The sequence below is a fragment of the Orycteropus afer genome, unplaced genomic scaffold (genome assembly GCF_000298275.1).
Source record: "Orycteropus afer afer isolate SDZICR_OR568_19922 unplaced genomic scaffold, OryAfe1.0 scaffold00611, whole genome shotgun sequence".
Taxonomy (NCBI): Eukaryota; Metazoa; Chordata; class Mammalia; order Tubulidentata; family Orycteropodidae; genus Orycteropus; species Orycteropus afer.
The window spans coordinates 754,054-772,427 of record NW_006922198.1 but is presented as its reverse complement, the minus strand read 5'-3'; the positions used below and the strand labels follow the sequence as shown (position 1 = coordinate 772,427).

General features: G+C 39.2%; 1 protein-coding gene across 1 annotated transcript in view; it reads right to left on the bottom strand.

The window, feature by feature from the left end:
* Positions 1–11,012, bottom strand: part of GOLGA1 (golgin A1) — an 83,267-nt gene extending 72,255 nt beyond the window's left edge. Inside the window, exons 1-5 of the mRNA XM_007956381.1 lie at positions 10,878–11,012; positions 5,620–5,710; positions 3,622–3,696; positions 2,414–2,511; positions 1,120–1,152 (exon numbers count right to left, since the gene is read on the bottom strand). Of these exons, the coding sequence (XP_007954572.1) occupies positions 1,120–1,152; positions 2,414–2,511; positions 3,622–3,696; positions 5,620–5,710; positions 10,878–11,012 (432 nt within the window). The remainder of the gene's footprint in view (positions 1–1,119; positions 1,153–2,413; positions 2,512–3,621; positions 3,697–5,619; positions 5,711–10,877) is intronic.
* Positions 11,013–18,374: the final 7,362 nt, after the last annotated feature.

The window sequence follows — 18,374 nt, the reverse complement described above, 5'->3', positions numbered from 1 at the left end:
AAGATTATCTTCTGTGTCTGTGTTAATTGGTTTCCTTTTCTTTGTTGAAGAGGGTCTGTGCAATCCTTCTGCCTAGTCCGCCATCTTGCCCCGCCTCCGATTTCTTTCTTTTTTTTAAGCACAAATTTGTTTGTGAGTCAGGTTGGCTTTTCTGTATGTAAGTATGTTAAAGCATTCTTAAAGTCTGATGATCAGATTTCTACAGCACATACAAAGTAAATTGCTAATTTAACCTACTGTTTTGTGGAAAGAATGGAGTAATAACAAAATTCATCGACTTAATGAAATTATCAGTAAATATATTTTGGAATTGAATATATCAATCTAAGACGTAAGTGTCTGCTTCTACCAGAAATGTTTTTCAATTGTAGGTTTGAAATCCAAGCTTCTTGTTCATTTCAAAAACCAGGAACAAATTTACTAAAGGTACCTACAGAGCATTCCAGAATCTATGGTATTAGAATAATCAATTTTCCTCATCTGTCTTGAGCCAAGAGGTTCTCTCATCTGCTCAACACTGAGCCTTGAGAGATACTCACCTTCCCCATTTCTCTTTAAAAAATAGTCCTAATACTATCCACAGTATCAAACAGTATCTCAGCAGGAAAAGATGTCACACTCATAAGTATCTGAGGAATGTTTTATAAAGGGACTTATCAGAACTGTGGGCTAGATAAGAAAAACCAAGAGATAATGTATTAGGAAGGATGGGCATGAAGGAGAAAAGGATGAAGAGGTTACAAACTAAATTGAAGGGATCCCACACGGAGAAAGTTGTGGCTATAACATCCCAACCACAAGCTTCTTTACCAGTTCTCCTGGTGCTCCCCACTGGCTGAATCCAGCAAGAAGCCCGAGGGAGCTCTGCTGAAGCAGTCCCCACCCAGCAGCCTTCAGGGACACAGAGAAAGGGCTGACAGGGGTGGAGAGTGTATCAGAAACGTTAAGTAAGAGAAATGCAGCAGGCCCACCAAGAAAGGGGAAGACTTGAGCTTTTCAATGCCTAATCATGGAAGGCTCTGCTTCTACGGGGCAGGACACCATCCGTACACTAGCTACTATTCCCAAGCCCCAGAGAAGAGGTCAACATTAATGAGAGAAAAATGAAGATGAACTAACCTTTTCTAGTTGATCCACTTTTTCTGACCATTCCTGAAACAAAACAACAAAAAAAGGTACAGTGTCCAAGGAAGAGTATTAGTAATGCCAAGATTTTTTGGAAAACAAGACAAAAAGCCCACCTTCTCCCCAAAAGCAAACAACCAACCAAACCAAAAAGAATACTAAAAAAAAAAAAAAAAAAAAAACCCATGAACTTGGCTTAGTATTAAGAATGCTGACATGTCCTAAAAGAAGAAAAGGAACTTTTTATACAGTAGCTTTTTATACAGGACACCCAGGCAAAGCTGTATATTCTGTTCTTTTACAGCAGCTAAGTTGGGCAACCCTGCAATTGCTGAGAAATGAATTTACTGAAAGTAGAGAGGTTATCGTCAGCAGTCCCTGATAATTACTTTCTTTCTCCTCTTGACAACATGCTTTATGTACCCAGTATCAGTAACCTGGTATTCACAAACCGTAGAAAAGGGGGAAAAGGCCATATTCCAAATCCCTACAACTAAAATGGACTGATTTTCAATTATTTACTTCATCTTATATATTCATACCATAGTTATTCATGAGGTTTGATGAAATGAGTTTTTCCCTGGTAAGTAAATGCCATAGATGACCAATATATACTTCAAACCAAACGAGTCAACTACCTAGCTATTGTAGATAAAATAAATAATACATTTTCTTAAATAGAATATAATGTAATAAATTGACCCTGTCTTAATACATTACTATTATAACACACTGATTTGTATTTTAAATTAAAAATGTCATTATCCTGAACAAAATATACTTCCTAATTATTGTAATAGCCAGTAATGATATACTTTTCCTTTCTTGCTGTCATTCACTCAGCATTTCCAATGGATAGTTCTATTGGAATTGCCACTAAGCAGAGCGGCAATTATGGATGATGGCCAGCTTGACATCACCTTCTCCACTATAGCAGGCAAGTGTTTGTGGGCCTAGGCTTTAAGACAGGTTTTCAGAGGGCAGAGATCTCCCTCCTTATTTGGGGATCTCCACCAAACTACAGACACACTATTTCTTGCTTTCATTCTATAACGCTACACAGTAGCAGAGAATGATACTATTGCATTGTGGGTACATTTCACAATTAAAACTGAAAAGTTTCTTGATGATTTCCAACCCTAAGTCCAATGAAACCTTATAGGAGTTATCATTCCTCTTCTCCTAGGTTGTAAGTATTTTCTACCAGGTTTATGTTATGATTTTTAAAATCATGTCACTAAGTGAAATATGACTCCATGCGTCTCAGGCAGTGCCACGTATAAAGTACCTGGTCCTTTCTGGCTAATGTCAAAGCCAGTCCTTCTGCCATTTTGGCTCTGTTGGCTTGGAATGTCTCATTCTGCTCATGAAATTTCCGCATGGAAGCTGTTAACAAAGAGGCTCTATTTGAGATAAGGAAATATCCCAGAAACAGCATGACAAACGAAAAACATTTCTACGTGATTACTTCAAAATTGTCACCTAACATAAAAGGCTCTCGTAGCATAGTGCCTAAGGCACTTGACTGCTAACCAGGAGGCTGGCGGTTCAAACTCACCAGCCACTCCTTGGAAGGAAGGTTGGGCAATCCTACTTCCGCAGCGATAACTGCCTCGGAAACCCAAGGAGGGGTCGCTAGGAGTCGGGGGCCGACTCTATGGCAAATAACAACAACAACAACATAAAAGGCCAAGGCCACGTACGTGGATTGTAAGACTGGGAAGAGCCTGGTCCATCCTGACTTTCCCAGAAGTATCTTTTGGCTTTAGTAATGGACCACCATTTTCTTTGTTGTTTATTTCCTGTTGGTTTTATTTTTCTAATAGTCAAATAAATACATTTAGGAAGATCCAACAGCAACTTCTTAAACCACACAATGATAGAACACTAAGGTAGCTTGCCAGAAAACACCAACGTTGTCGCTAAGTGATGGCTACTACCATTTTTTGAGAATTAAAAACAAAACTTAAAAGAAACCTTTCTTTCACTTTTTCCTTTTAAAAGTTTTAGTAACATATTGTATCAACAATAAATAACTTTTTACTTTCATTAGCATCTTTCTTGGATAGAACCCAAAGGAGAATACAGAATTTAAATGTATGCTCTCTTGTTGGAGGAGTGATAACAGTCAGACTTTCCCCAGTTACTGAACATAGCAGCTTTAAGCTAAGGCTAGAACCCACGTCTCCTACTTGAGACTCAAAGGCCAGCCACTACATTTCACTGAAACCTAACGGCAGCCAATAAGCTGGTCAACTGGGTGGAGGCAAGTTGATAAACATAAATAATGAAGTCTTCCTAAGAAGCATGCGTATAAGGCAACTTAATGTTGTATACATATAAATATCAGACAAATATTATGTATCAAACTGTTCAAGCAGCACATTATTTATAAAATGAAGATTTGCTTGATGAGGAACAAACACATATACACTATTATTTAATATCAAAAAACTAAACCTTGGAAAGATTGAAAAAGCAGGAAAAAATACATACAATCCTGGTGCTTTTCTAATGCAATTTCGAGCTTCTCTTTTATCTTCTGATGGTTTCGGACCTGTTCAGCATAGTCTTGGGTGAGAAGGGTGACGCACATACCAGGAATGGACAAACATCAGGAAAGGAAGTTAATTAAACAACAAAAAAATGAGTGAAAAATGATGATGACTTTCTCAACCTGAAAACCATTCCTGTTAAGCAAAGCTAGGCAGACAGCCTCCTGTTAACAATGAATACAGGCAAACAGGCATGGTACAAATATCCACGGTGTAAATGGTGAATACAAATATGCAGATCTGTTCAGCCTTCAGAGGGAATAAAAATCAGGCCTGGTCTGTTCATCAGAAATGCCCTGCTATGAAGAACATGCCGTCATCTCATTACTTTATTTCAAATCTCACTTTCCCACTCTCTGTTCCAGACTCAGCAGTAGGGTAGGTCAAAGGAACTCTCTGAACAGCTTGCTCTTAGTCCACATAACTGAGCTAACAGTAGTTAGAATAACAGCAAACACTTTAGTACAGTATCATCTTCATGGTGAAAGTACTTCATTCTCTAGAAAATTCAGCTTCCTTCCTACAGAGGAACTAGGAACTGAGCTGCCTATGCCATATTCAAGGTAAAAGAATTATTTACCTGGTGGCAAGAGAAGACGGTATGGTATGGTGGAAAAGCAGACTTAAGTTCAAATCCCAACTCTGTTAGTTTTTAGCTGGCAGACTTTAACCTAAGTATTAGTTCCATCATTTATCAAATGATGGTAAAAGCACCTGGCACACAGTGCTCAATAAATGATAGCTGCTATTATTATCATTCATACCAAGCCTGTAGGACAATAACCAGGACAGAAAAGGGCTCAATAAACGCCAGTTATCTTCCTGGTCCCTTTTCTAGTCAAGCCCAAATTATTCTTCCTTCTTTCTGTCTTAGGGAAAGTGTACCTTGTTTTGTAGATATCAAATGAAAATTAGATAAATTTAAAGTTATTTGACCTCTATTATTAAAATTATTTATGGGTAGGGGTAACATGATAGTAACAAATTGAAAGCATGCTGTGGTTAAGAGCATGAACTCTAGCATCAGATGAACAGGAATCTGGACTTCAGCACTACCACTTACTCCTTATGAGACTCTACCTTTGCTAAGCCTAATAAAGCTGTTGTGAGGACTAAGTAAAACTATGGATGAACTGGCAGCTGTGAATTAGGCCATGCATTTTTAATACTTGCACAAATGCAAATACTTCACATATTATTTGGTGAATTTTATGATCAGTTGCTTTCACTCCAATAAAATGGGTATAAGGCCAAGGGGCAAAAAGAGACAGAGAAGGTAGGGACCCTTTCACAGGACAAACCTTTCAAAATGTATGCACTGGCAGAAACCAACACAAGGATTCATGATCATGCCCTACTCAGGCAAAGGACACAATGGAGTTGTGTAAACTAAACTTTTGCACACAAAAGAGGTAATGAGAGTTACAGCTTTTATACGGGCGTTAAATTTAAAAATACCATTGAAAAGTCATCCAAAGACCCAGCACGACACTTAAGATGGGTGACATATAGCTGTAACAAGTGGTAACAAAGCACCAAATCCTCTCTGGTGCAGCTAAATACAACATTCGTTTCTCATTCTCTGGAAATACTATCCCCTCCCCTCCTGCATCTGAAAGTAAGCTCTGCTAGTGAATGAGAGATGCCAAATTTGTTCTACACACGTCTCTGACACCTTCTTCTCTGTCGCTAGAAATCTCAGGAGCAAAAAAACATAAAATGCTTTTTTAAAAAACCCTCAAACTGAGTTTTGCATTTATCTTTATGCAACACACTAAAAAAAGAAAAAAGAGAGCAAAGGGGGTATAAATTGTTCCTTTTTGACAGCAATAAAAATTATATGTCAAAATAACTAAATTTATCTCACATGGCTATTTCATAGGGAGAGAAAGTCAGGAAAGTTTCCTGTTGTTTGCTTTTCATGAGTTCTTAGACGTACCAGAAAGTCTGGCCTCCAACTTCCGTATCTGTTCATTCCTTCTTAAAAGCTGGGATGAAAGATCTTCTCTGGAGCTGCTTCCATCGGAAGCCTGTTGAGACAAGACCCAAGGAGAGGTAGTATTCACACATGGGATTTCATCCGCATGAGACCAAAGCACTGAACTAGAAAGGCAAGACAACTTCTATTTTAGGTTTGGTTACATTTATACTATCTGTGATCACTGAAAAGCTACTTAATACATCTGGGTTCTAGCTTCTCTACCTGTAAAGTGGAAGCAACTCCACCTTCTTTCTCCATTCATAATGTAAAGGAGATCGAAGAATGCTAAACAGAGAAATTACACACACATATACACAATTGGTGGTAAATAAGTCCAAATAAACTATTATCATACTACACTAAGTACATAATATAAATATATTTACAATGATAAAAAAAGAGAATCACTTTATTTTTCCAAAAATAAGGTCCTACAATAAGGAGGGAAGGTTTGTTAGTAAGTATCAAAAGTTGTGTCCATGACTAAGAATCGATCACTGACATTGAGACAGTTACTGGGCTTTGTACCCTCGTCTATAAAACAAAAGGGTAGCAATCAATCTAAAGCTCTAACATCATCAGACTTTAGCACACACTATGCTTTCAATAGATCAATCTATTAACTAGACTTTGGTTTCTACCAACAATCCAGGTGATTTTAAAACATATGGAAACTACTACTAGTTTGGGTACTATTTATTATTTCTAATAAATAACTAGTAATATTTATCTTTTCATTTTTTATTATGTTTCAAACATACAGAAAAGTAGGGAGAATGGTTTAATGAGCATTTAATAATTGCTAACATAGTCCCATTATTTGCTTTATTAATTTTTATTTTGTGAAGTACTTTAAATAACAGATACCATGATAGTTTATCCTAAATATTTTGATAAACATTTGCAAAAATAAGGGTATTTTTCTTTACAACCACAATACCATTATCACACTTAACAAAATTTAAAATATTATCTAATACCCAGTCTTTTATCACATTGTCCCATTTTATTCCCCAAATGCTTTAAAGGTAGTTAAGAAATTCACTTCAAATACTCATATGCCCACTCAGCCACTTGTCCACTCTACATATACTGAGTCAGTATAGTGTATAGTTAAGAGGAGAGTCTTGGGAGTTAGAAGGCCTGAGTTAAAGTCCCAGGTTCACCAGTTATAAGCTGGTGGAGCCTGGGCAAATGACTCAACTTTTCTGTGAACTGATTTCCTTATTCATAAACTGTGATAATAAATATTATCTACTTCATAGAGTTGTCATGAGGATTAAATAAGTCAATATTTGTCAAGTTCATTAAACAGAGCCTAACACATAATTAGTTTTAATAAATATCATCTATTATTAGTAGTATAAGAAGCTCTAGTGGGATAGTGCCTCAGGCATTTGACTGCTAACCATAAGACTGGTGGTACAAACCCACCAGCCACTCCTCAGAAGGAAGAATGCAATCCACTTCTGTAAAGATTTACCACCTCAGAAACCCAAAGGGGGTCGCTATGAGTTGGAATTGACTTGATGGCAGTGAGTTTAGAGTTTGGTTTATTATTAGTAGTATAAGAAATTGTTAGGATTATTACTGTCAGTGAGACATCCTGTGTCTGTACTAATCACTGGGAAGAGTGGTGTAATAGAGTCTCAGCTTAAGTTGGCAGCATAAGGAACTACTAATTATGAAATGCTTCCTAAGAGTCAGGCACCATGCTAAGTGCTGTACACACTCTGCAGACAGAGTTAACACCAAAGTCCTAAGACTGCCATCCTTAGATAGGCTTGCTCATAAAGTTGGTCCTCAGCTGGCATCTGGGGACTTAAGATTTCAGGAAGGTTTCCACTGTTGCTGTTAGGTGCCATTGAGTCATCTCTAACTCATAGATACAGAATGAAACACTGCCCGGTCGTGTGCCAGCCTCACAGTCCTTGCTACACCTGACCCCGTTGTTGCAGCCATCTTTGTCAATCCATCTTGTTGAGGGCCTTCCCCTTTTTCGCTGACCCTTCACTTTACCAAGCATGATATCCTTCTCCAGGGAATGGTCCCTTGTGATAACATGGCCAAAATAGGTGAGATGAAGTCTGGACATTCTCGCTTCCAAAAAGCATTCCAGCTGCACTGCCCCCAGGATAGGTTTGTTAGTTCTTCTGGCAGTCCATGTGGTTCAATATACCTAAACCATTTGGACAAGTACTGGGTTTATGCTGAACAGCTGCTTTCCTGTTGGTATGTGTCAGGTACAGGGTGCTTACATGATCAACCCCCAATAAAAACCCAGGATGCTGAGTCTCTAATGAGCTTCATGGTAGACAACATGAAGGGGTTGTCACAACTCACTGCTAGGGGAATTAAGTACATCCTGCATGACTCCAAGGAACCTGATGCCACATTGGTTATTAAAGTGTTTGACTGCTAACTGAAGGGCTAGCAGTTCGAACCCACTAGCTGCCATGTGGGAGAAAGATGTGGCAGTTTGCTTCCATAAAGATTTATAACCTTTGAAACCCTATGGGGCAGTTCTACTGTGTCCTATAGGGCCTCTATGAGTAGGAATCTACTTGAAAGTAGTGGGTTTGTTTTTTTTCATTTTGTATGACTCCACATAGTGCCTAAAGCATTCGACTGCTAACCAGAATGCTGGCAGTTCAAACCCACCAGCCACTCCTTGGAAGGAAGATTGGGCAATCTATGTCTGTAGTGATACTGCCTTGGAAACCCAAGGAGGGGTCACTATGACTTGGATCAGACTCTACGTCAGTGAGTTACTGGAAGATGACTCTTAGAAGTGTGCATCTGGTTCCATCCAGACTTTGCCCCATGAGTCCTTCCCTCTGCTGATTTTGGTTTGTTTCCTTTCCTATAATAAATGATTGTCATTAGTACCATTATATGCTGAGTCCTGTGAGTTGTAGTGAATCATGGAACCTGGAGGTGATCTTGGAGATTCCTGACACACGTATTTTAATAAAAGCAAATACAATTCCTCACCCTACTTTATAGATGTGGAAACTAAGGCACAGAAAAGTGAAGGAAACGAGCAAAAGTTATACAATAATGATGGAGCCAGGACTCAAAGCGAGGTCTGACTCCATAACATGACACAAGTTCCTAACTGCTACACTCTAATGTCTCTCAAGAAGCTCTTAGCTTAAAGAGAGAAACAAGTAAACCATCAAAAAAAATGTAGCATAACAAGTGGTATTACAGAGGTGAGCAGAAGACAAGGCACCGAACTCAGCCAGGAGGGTCAAAGGGTAAGGGTATGTGAGAAGGGCAGACTGGATCAGGGGAGCCTCCTGGAACTAAAACGCGACCGAGCCTTGAAGGATGCATTAGCACTTGTCAGAAAAATGCAGGATAAAAGTGGAAGGGAGACAGGAGACATTTCAGAGAGAGGAATATGCAAAATATACAAACATTGGTAGGCATGAAGGAATGTGGTCCATTCCAGGAGCACAGAGTGTAGGAAAGTGGAGTGATGTGAGGCTGAATAGGTAAGCTGTAATCAGCCCATAGCAGCTTACCATTATACTATTAATAATGAGTTTCTACTTCATCCAGAAGAGGACTGGGAAGCCACTGAGGGGTTTTAAGCACTGAATAGATGTAAACAGATCTTCTTTTTAGAAAGATCATTTTTGGGGAGCTATTGGAGGCATAGCCCCCAGAGGTTGCAACATCTGTCCAAGAGAGAAAAATGGCAGTATAAGCATATGCACTAGGAACAGACAGAGTAGAGAGGGCAAGCTTGAGAGACATTCAGGAAATGGAACCCAAGACACTCATGGACTAACTGGATACAGAGAAATTAACGAGGGAAGAGCTGCAAATGTCTCCAAGGTTTCTGGCTGGTGACTTGAGGGGATAAAGGTACACAATGAAGGTTCACGTCCCTGTGACTTGGAGATGGAGCTAATGAATTCAGTTTTGTACATTTAGAATTTGAGAGTCCTTAAGCGAGGTATCTACATAGAGATAAAAGGATCTGGAGATAAAAGGTGAGGATCAGATTTGTTGATACAGAACGTTCAAGTAGATTACTTTAGACTTCTCAAAGTCCTTAATTCAGACCAATCTCTATACCTGGAATACACTCTAGATGAGAAACTTCCTTTTGCACATCAGCACAAAGGCAAAGCAGGTCATTCTGCTGCAGAACTCGGCATTAAAACTGTACCCTTCACCACGGTATTCAGATGTGTACTTTTATTTCCTGTTAAGTACAGAAGCCAATGATAATTTATATCTGGTAACCTACTGCTCCACCCCAATAACCTAATAGCTCCTGCCATGTAATATGACCTGGGTTTCAGGCAGTATAAGAAAGGAGGAGGAAAACTCACTGGACTATGGAAACAACTCAAATGTCGATCATCAGGAGAAAAGAGAGATAACTTATGGTCTTTTCAAATGTTGGAATATTATACAGCACAAAAAATAAATGAACCACAGCTTCATGTCAGAAATAGGTTGAGGTTAAAAAAGATAAAGAAAAAAAAGCAAGTCCAAGAGAACGAACGACCTGTGTTACACCATTTTTATAAAGTTTAAAAATAAGCAACAAACAATATTTTCAGGCTTTATCCTTTATATGCATATTACATACATTCTTTTATTTATATCAAGTACTACATCCTATCATTTTTCAAAAAGCCACCTTCTGTCACATGTTAAAGACACACTTTAATCCTTAGGCTTAAAATTTCCCTAATATGGCAGCATCCTCAATTTTTGAAATCTTTACAACCACAAACGTACTTTAAAATGGGACGTATTACTGTCATCAGTGACATCTTTGACAATTTTCCATCAACTTTCACAGTAAAGCAGTGCACTCTAGCTAACCTCAAACCACAGCTCTTAGAGCTGGTTAAGCAACAGTAACTTAAAGCATACATGTCTATGGAGAAAACAGGCCCAGGCATTTTAAGAGATGATATGTAAAAGAAGACACACAAGGCATACAGATGGAAAGAGGCTACAAGAGGATAATGTAGAGACTATGGAAAGGGACTCAGAAAAATAAGACAAAAGAAAGCAAGCACCTCTGAGTAAGAAGAATCAGCTGTGCAGAGTCTTGCATAGCTACAAACCACAAAAACTATGAAATAAACAAATAATTTTAGAAGAAAATATCAAAAGGATTCCCATTATTATTTAAAAAGTATATCGACATGGCACCAAATACTCAAAACTAACTAGATACTTACAAAGTCATCTCCGGAGTCAGCTCCCATAGAGGCAACCGATTCCTTGCTCACGGACCGTGGGATCCTAGTAGCACCTCCTGGTCTCTGAGCAACAGCAGTCTCTTCTGCAATTTTCTTCTTTAGTTTTGCAAACATTTTGCTGGGTGGCTGTCCTGCACTGTGGACCAGCTTCTGAACCACCACAGTACTCCTTAAGGCCAGCCACCAGGGATTCAGTAACAGGAGCCTAAAAAGTTCCAGATATCCAAGCCAGGGACGTCCCCATTTAAATTTGGGCCCAGGGTTTATAGCAACATAGTATCTACAAATCAGATGAAAGAGATAAACTCCAAGTTAAACACTGGAGAGATTTCACATATGAGCTTCATGTTTCAAAATGAAGTTTCAGAACTTCACAAGTACGCATGCTTACTAGGACATAGTCACTACGTAATTAAAAAGCCTCAGGGGCTTCACGTGCATATACAGATGAGGAAATCCAGTCTCAGGGAGGTAAGAACCCTGCTCCAGATGGCTTGGCTAAGTGACAGAGCTGGTATTTGAATTCAGGTCTGACTCATAAGTACCTACTCTTTTTTTTTTTTTTTAATTACATCATGTCGGCTATGGTATATGATACATTTAGTAAAATTTGAGAGGGCAAATCACATAATGCTTTTGAATCCTTCCCCTAATAAAATGTAATTTAAGTTTAACTACACTTAGTGCCTTAAAAAAAAAAAGGCAAAAACATATGAGCATATGATGGTCCAGAATGGTTTGCAATCAGCTATTTCCTGGCAACGGCTGACAACCTAGAAAAAAGAAAAGCCAGGCAACTATATTGTGTTGGTGATCTTTGATAAGCAGCTGAGCACTTAACCACTGTGCCATCAGGGCTCCTTATCCGTGATCCTTAAATCTTTTCTCCTGGAAATGCTATGTGGTTTTCTTTTGAGTCTGATAAAACTACTTTAAATCACATTTTTCTTTTCATCAGAATGTTTGAAACAATATCCAACATGAGATTCAAACACCTTTTTCTCTCAACAGTATGTGAAACATTAACAATCCAGTTTCAATCTTAACTTTTCATGTTTTGTTAAAGATACCTACACGCTACTTGACTGCTAACCAGAAGTCTGGTGGTTCAAACCCACCAGCCATTCCTCGGAAGGAAGGTTGGGCAATTTACTTCCGTAGTGATACTGCCTCGGAAACCCAAGGAAGGGTCGCTATGAGTCGGGGCTGACTTGACAGCACATAACAACAACAACAACACACTACTCTTAAGATTTACAAATGGCTTCTTTAAACTTTACTTATTTAACTCAAAAAACTCACTGCCATCAAGTGGATTCCAACACACAGCAACCCCTGTTCGGTTTCCAAGGCTGTAAATCTTTACACAAAGGCAAACTGTCTCATCTTTCCTCCACGGTGCAGCTGGTAGGTTCCAACCATCAATCAACCTTTTGGTTAGCAGCCAAATGCCTTAACCACTACACCACCTGAGCGCCTTTAGATTACCCCTTTAAAACTGTGCAATTCTTCAAAAACTACTTTCAATGTCTGTAAACCACCTACTTACCTGGCTAATCTACTAGATTTAAAACAGCTGGGAGATCAAAGCATTCTGTCCTGCATGAAGACAAAGATAAAATACTTTGGATATTTCCTTTCTATTGTGAGGCTTCAATATCTGGGAAGAGGGGGAGAGGAAAAAGAGGAAGAGAAGGCAGGGGGAGTTCAACGGAGAAGATACCCTGTCACTACTGTAACCATCAGTGGACTATACCCACTGCCCGCCTCCCCATTCCCGCGCTCCTTTGCATTTTTTGTTTGCCTAAGAGCTTCACTTACAGGCACAAGGAATATAATCTCTTAGCAGTAAATTCCTAAACCCCACTTCTCCTAGCGAACCATGAGCAAAACAACTTTAATGAGATTAAGGTTTCCAACAGCAGGTATTTATTTTTGTTGAGTCTGACAGCCACACGGTTTACCTGGCCAGACTCTGGACTGTCCGATCATGGACCCTTGACTCACATCACTAAGAAAGTCGCTGAGAAGAACGACGGCAAACTTGGGTAAGAGACAGGTGCCAAACTCCCAGAGAGGCAGGCAGGTACCTGGCCAGGGCCAGCAGCAGCAATGGATCTCACTCCCTCGCTCCCTCCAGAGTCGCCCGTGCTTGAACTGTCAAGGAAGAGAGTACAGCGTCTCCCGTTTGACAATAGGAAAACTGAGACCCAGAGAAGCGGATTTACTCATCCTAGGTGGCGCAGGGAGGAATCCCGGAACCCTAGGCTCCAAATTCCCAGGCCGGGGCAACTCGTAGTCCCAATCACCTCCACCCCCACCGCCCTTTCAGTATCCTGGTACCGCCCCCTGCCCAGGATCTGGGGCATTCCGTCTGGGCCGCTCTGAGGTCGATCAAGGCCACCAGGCAATCGAGAGGCCTGTTCTCTTTCCTGGAGACCCCGCTCGCGCACCTGCCGTTTTCGGGGCAGCTGGCAGAGCCCCGCCTCCGGGACCTCTCTTGAGAGCCGGCTCGCGTCACCAACCCCCACTGCCAGCCGGCTCGCGGAGTAGCGACCCGGAACCTCACGTTCACCAGCACGCCGGAAGTGGCTGTGCGAGAGGGCGGGCCCCTCGCCGTACTGCCGTGCGCATGCGCCTGCGTGTTCTCTCAGCTGCATGAAGCCCGTGCCTCTGGGCGGAGGCTCGGCTGGAGCTGCTGGAGGCAGCGAGTACCGGACCGGGCGTTTTCACTGGGCGGCTCGCCACGTCAGCGGGCGACTAGTCGGTAGATGATGACTGGGTCGCAGAATAACCTTTCTTTTTTAAATAATAATAATAAAAAAAACATGTTAGGGGTGGTGCAGAGCGGGAGAAGTAGGAAGGAGCTTCGTGGCAAAAAGGAAGGATTTTGACGCTGTGGGCCAGCGTCTCCTGTGCGGGATAGATTCCTTGTCCATAGTTTTCGCTGCTTGGCCTGCGCGCCAGCCACGGAAGTTAACAGGGAGCTTCCCCTCCTCTTCCCTCTGAGCCCTACGCAGCTGCCTTGTCACTGTTCAGTAGATGAACACAGGAAGTCTGTGCTTCCTTCTGCACACAGAAGCCCGTGGCTCCAGAAATAATGCTGGGATCTTGGGCCTTGTACTAATGTTTTAACTTTGGTGCCTTTAACTTTCTATAGGTTATACATTTTATTTTTTGGTTATACATATCACAACTCTGCACACAATGTATAATTGAAAGAAAAGTTTCTAAAGCCATACCCTTATCATTTGAACTGATGTATTTAAAAAAAAAAAAAAATCCACTTCCATCGAGTCAATTCCGACTCACAGCGACCCCCACTGGGTTTCCGAGGCTGTAAATCTTTAGGGAAGTAGATCCCCCTGTCTTCCTTCCATGGAGCAGCTGGTGAGTTTGAACCGCTGACCTTCTGGTTAGCAGCCAAACCCCCATCTTATTTTAAAACACGCTGCTACACGTTGTTAGGGGACGTGGAGTGGGCTCCAACTCATAGCGACCCTGTGTACAACAGAACGAAACACTGCCTGGTCCTGTGCCAGTCTCACAATTAATGATGTACATTAATATCACTGTAAAATATTGGTCTTTCTTCTTTCGACAGATGAATAAAGTTCAGGGAGCTAAACTGCCTTGTTCAAATTTGCACTGCAAATTAGTAGCTGACTTCAGGTGTCTGGACCCAAATTGCATTCGACGTTAAAGGAGCTCTTGTTCTTGCCTCACACCTAATACCAGCTCAAGCACGGGTCAGTGGATTGCACCTAATCTGCTGAACACCCCCCCCCCCCGTTCTAGTACTAACCACTAGAAGCTGGGCACAAACCAGGTGAATACATATCTTTCCACAATCCCAAGAAGACTGAAAGCATCTTCACCCTTTCACAACCAAATTATTTTCTGCTGTGAATTTTCTGTTGATACCATGTGCTTTTATTAATTGAGGGCATGCTGAATGAAGGAGCATTTCTGAAATTTTGTTACGAAGTAATAGATTCTGATAGTTATGTACAACACATATGTCCCTCCGGACTCTGTGCCACCTTCTAGATCCCTTGACAGATGCATACAATTTGGGGCACCTGAAAAATGAGTTACTGGTGCAAACGTGGAATCATTGCAAGAAAGGCAACTACCAAATAACACACCAAAAAACCAAACCACACTCACTGCCATCTGTAATGTAGGAGGAAGCTGCCAACTGACATAATGGGGCTTGGGTCTGCTTCGGCCTAACACCATCAAGTCAATTCCGACTCATAGCGACCCTCTTTGGGTTTCGGAGGCAGTAAATCTTTACAGAAGCAGATTGCCCAGTCTTCAGCACAGTGGCTGGTGGGTTTGAACCACCAGCCTGCTGGTTAGTGGTCAAATGTCTTAGGCACTATGCCACCAGAGCTCCTTAAATAACACACAAGAACCTGGAAATACACTTACAACACTTATCTCTCAGTAAAAAAAGCCCAAAAGACAAAAGTTTTGCAAAATCACACCTCCAGCATGCATCACCTCACACAATACCCTGTGAAAAGAATTTTGCAACACATGCCCATTTCATCCATTTCAAAAGGTCCCCTCCTGACAGCTGCAAACACTGTCAATGGGAATGGAGCTACCCAATAAACCTCATAGGAGGAAAATTTAGGTGAGAGCTACTATGTCCTGTGGGTCATGCAAGGGTTAAGTATTATCTGAAAGAAGCAAACCACAACAGTAATATTTTTGTTAAAAATATACAAGAATTACCAAAAACTTTAAGCAAATATGTTTATTTTTATATTGATGATACACTTAATATACACGTGGATTCAAGATAGAAAATTCATTTACAAGAGTTCACACCTGATGAATGTAGTCACATTCCTAGAGAACATTTATCAATGCAAAAAACGTATCAATACATTGACAACAAAAATCATGTATTCTGTAATCATGAGCATCTAAACAATTTTTAAATTTCCATCCACTAGTATTTGAGTGCCCTGAAGGTGGTAGGCACCGTACAACAAAGGAAAACATTGAAAGACGAGGGCTTACTGAATCTTCTCTGTAGAATCACAGTGTTTACTCTGAAATTCATTTAGTGAAGTAGTTAGTGAAAGGCTTGCTATCCTTTATGACAAACCACATATCATGTAAGAGTGGAATCTAATGAATTCAAGAAAACAAAATGTTTCAATAACTTCTCAATTTCTAAAATCTATGAAGTATTAACCATAACAGACAAAGCAGAAAAAGGCTGCTGGAAAGGAACAAAAGAGCCTTAAGAGTTATGTATGGCTTAAGCAATTTAGAAGTACAACAGACAAGACTTTTACAACACCACAAATGTTCAAGTCAAATGATATTGACAACATAATTTCCCCCTTAGTCATTGGTAGTAAATAGCCCCTTCAAAATTTATTCTACTGGTAACACATATAAAAACTAGTGCGTCCAAATGTTTTGCTAACAGAGCTGAACTGATAAATTTTGTTCTAAAATATTAACCTACATCACCCAAAGTTTAATACAAATGAGAAACAAGACAATGTCTCAAGGATTACAGTGATTTGTGAATAGCTAGATAGGCAACCAAGTAACGTCATTATTTGCACGACAGATTAGCAGCACTTGGATAAGAATTGTTACATGAAAATTATTGTGCTTCAGTGTCTGGAGGAGAGCTAATAAATATAACTCTATAATCCCTATAGTGTTACAATTTAACATTTCAGTTACAGATAAGCACAATTTTTAAAAAATTTATTTCACACCACTAGAAAATCAAGTAATTATATCCTTCAAATGTAATTTCTGCTGTAATTTACACAAGTGCATTTCTGTCTAATATCCATAATATAGAAAATAAGTTCATTATTTTCAGGGAAAAAAAGACCAAGCAAATTTATTTTCACTTCTATTTGATAATCTTAATCTTTAAGGTGACTTGAATAAAGAAGAAGGTACTCCTTACAATGGAAACTGGTCAGAGAAAATAATGTGGTCTTAAATTACAATAATCTTTAGAGCAAAGTACATGATAATTGCTTCAACTGATTCAGTGATTAATGAAGCCACTATTTATACTGTTGGTACACAATGATGATAACCTAGTTAGATAAATTCCTTGTAAATTCTACCATGAAAATATTAGGACATTGCTTCTGCCTTTCCTGTTATCTAAGACCCTTCCACTTCAATTGGAAAAGTCTTCCAAAACATAGGACTCTCTGATTGTTTAATGTTAAGGTTTATTAAAAACAACAAACAAACAAAATTTGGAGAACTAACTTTATGGTCTGTGTGGCAAAAGGAATTTACCCAGGTAACTAATAAGCCACAAAGTTCTAAAATATTTTACTGAACTATTATAAGTTCTTTTTAATGATAAAGAATCAATAGTAAAAACAAAAACCATTCTTCAGGAAATAGCAACAAAAATGCTTATTGCCCTAAAACATTTTAAGCATTTCCTGCAGATTTTTAATACATCACAATATATACTTTTACTTTAGAAAAAAAAAAATAGCATGCAAATTAGGTGGGAATAATATTTTTTAAATACAGTAGTTATTTCTCTATGGTTTGGAATGAATTACTTCGGGGTTATTATACACGGTCAGTTCACATGTTACAATGGTTGATCATAATGATCTGACAACTGAGACAATTCATGGTTCAAATTGTGATGTTTGCAAATCTTAATTTTCAATCATGGACAAGTGGACATTCTTAATAGCTTCAAAAGAGAAAAGAATATTAGTAATATAACAAAAATTTAAATAAAGTTTACTGCAGATCTACATGATGGCTAGCCATATTCCTTATCTCAGTCTGAACTGAATAATCACAGAGTCTATTAACTTTCATTTCATAAGCCTACCAGTAAAGTAAAAAATCTAAACCCTGAAATCACCAATGTCTCAATAAACAATTAGTCACACCCAAAAAGATGATTGTCCACTGAATAGGAAAAACATCCCCAACTTATAGTCTGTTCTATGACCAAATTCAGACTTGACTAAGTAAATCTGGAGTGCACAATATACTTCAAACTATTAAAAAATCTTGAATCTACAGTCCAATATGTTAAAAATCATACTGCTTAGAATAGTGTGATAACTAATTTTAACAAAATAAAAATTGTTGTTTTAATCAAGTGATTTAGTATGTTAAGAAAAAATGGAATTCTTCTCACAAGTCAGTATTATACCAAACTAGTGCATGGAAAATACCAATCTTAGCTTTTTTAAAAAATTTATATCTACAGAATTCCAGAGGAAATATTTCTATGACACCAACAAATTAGTTATACTGAAGTTAATACATTAATCTTTAAACACTTAAGGGTATATCCCCCTACATCATCCTGACATCCTTTCTTTCAACAGGTGACTGATTCTATTCTCACATCAACAATCTTTTCTAAAAAAACAAGGCATGCTTAAATAAGATGCTGTTTAAAAGTTAGTGAAGCTGGGACATAATGTAATT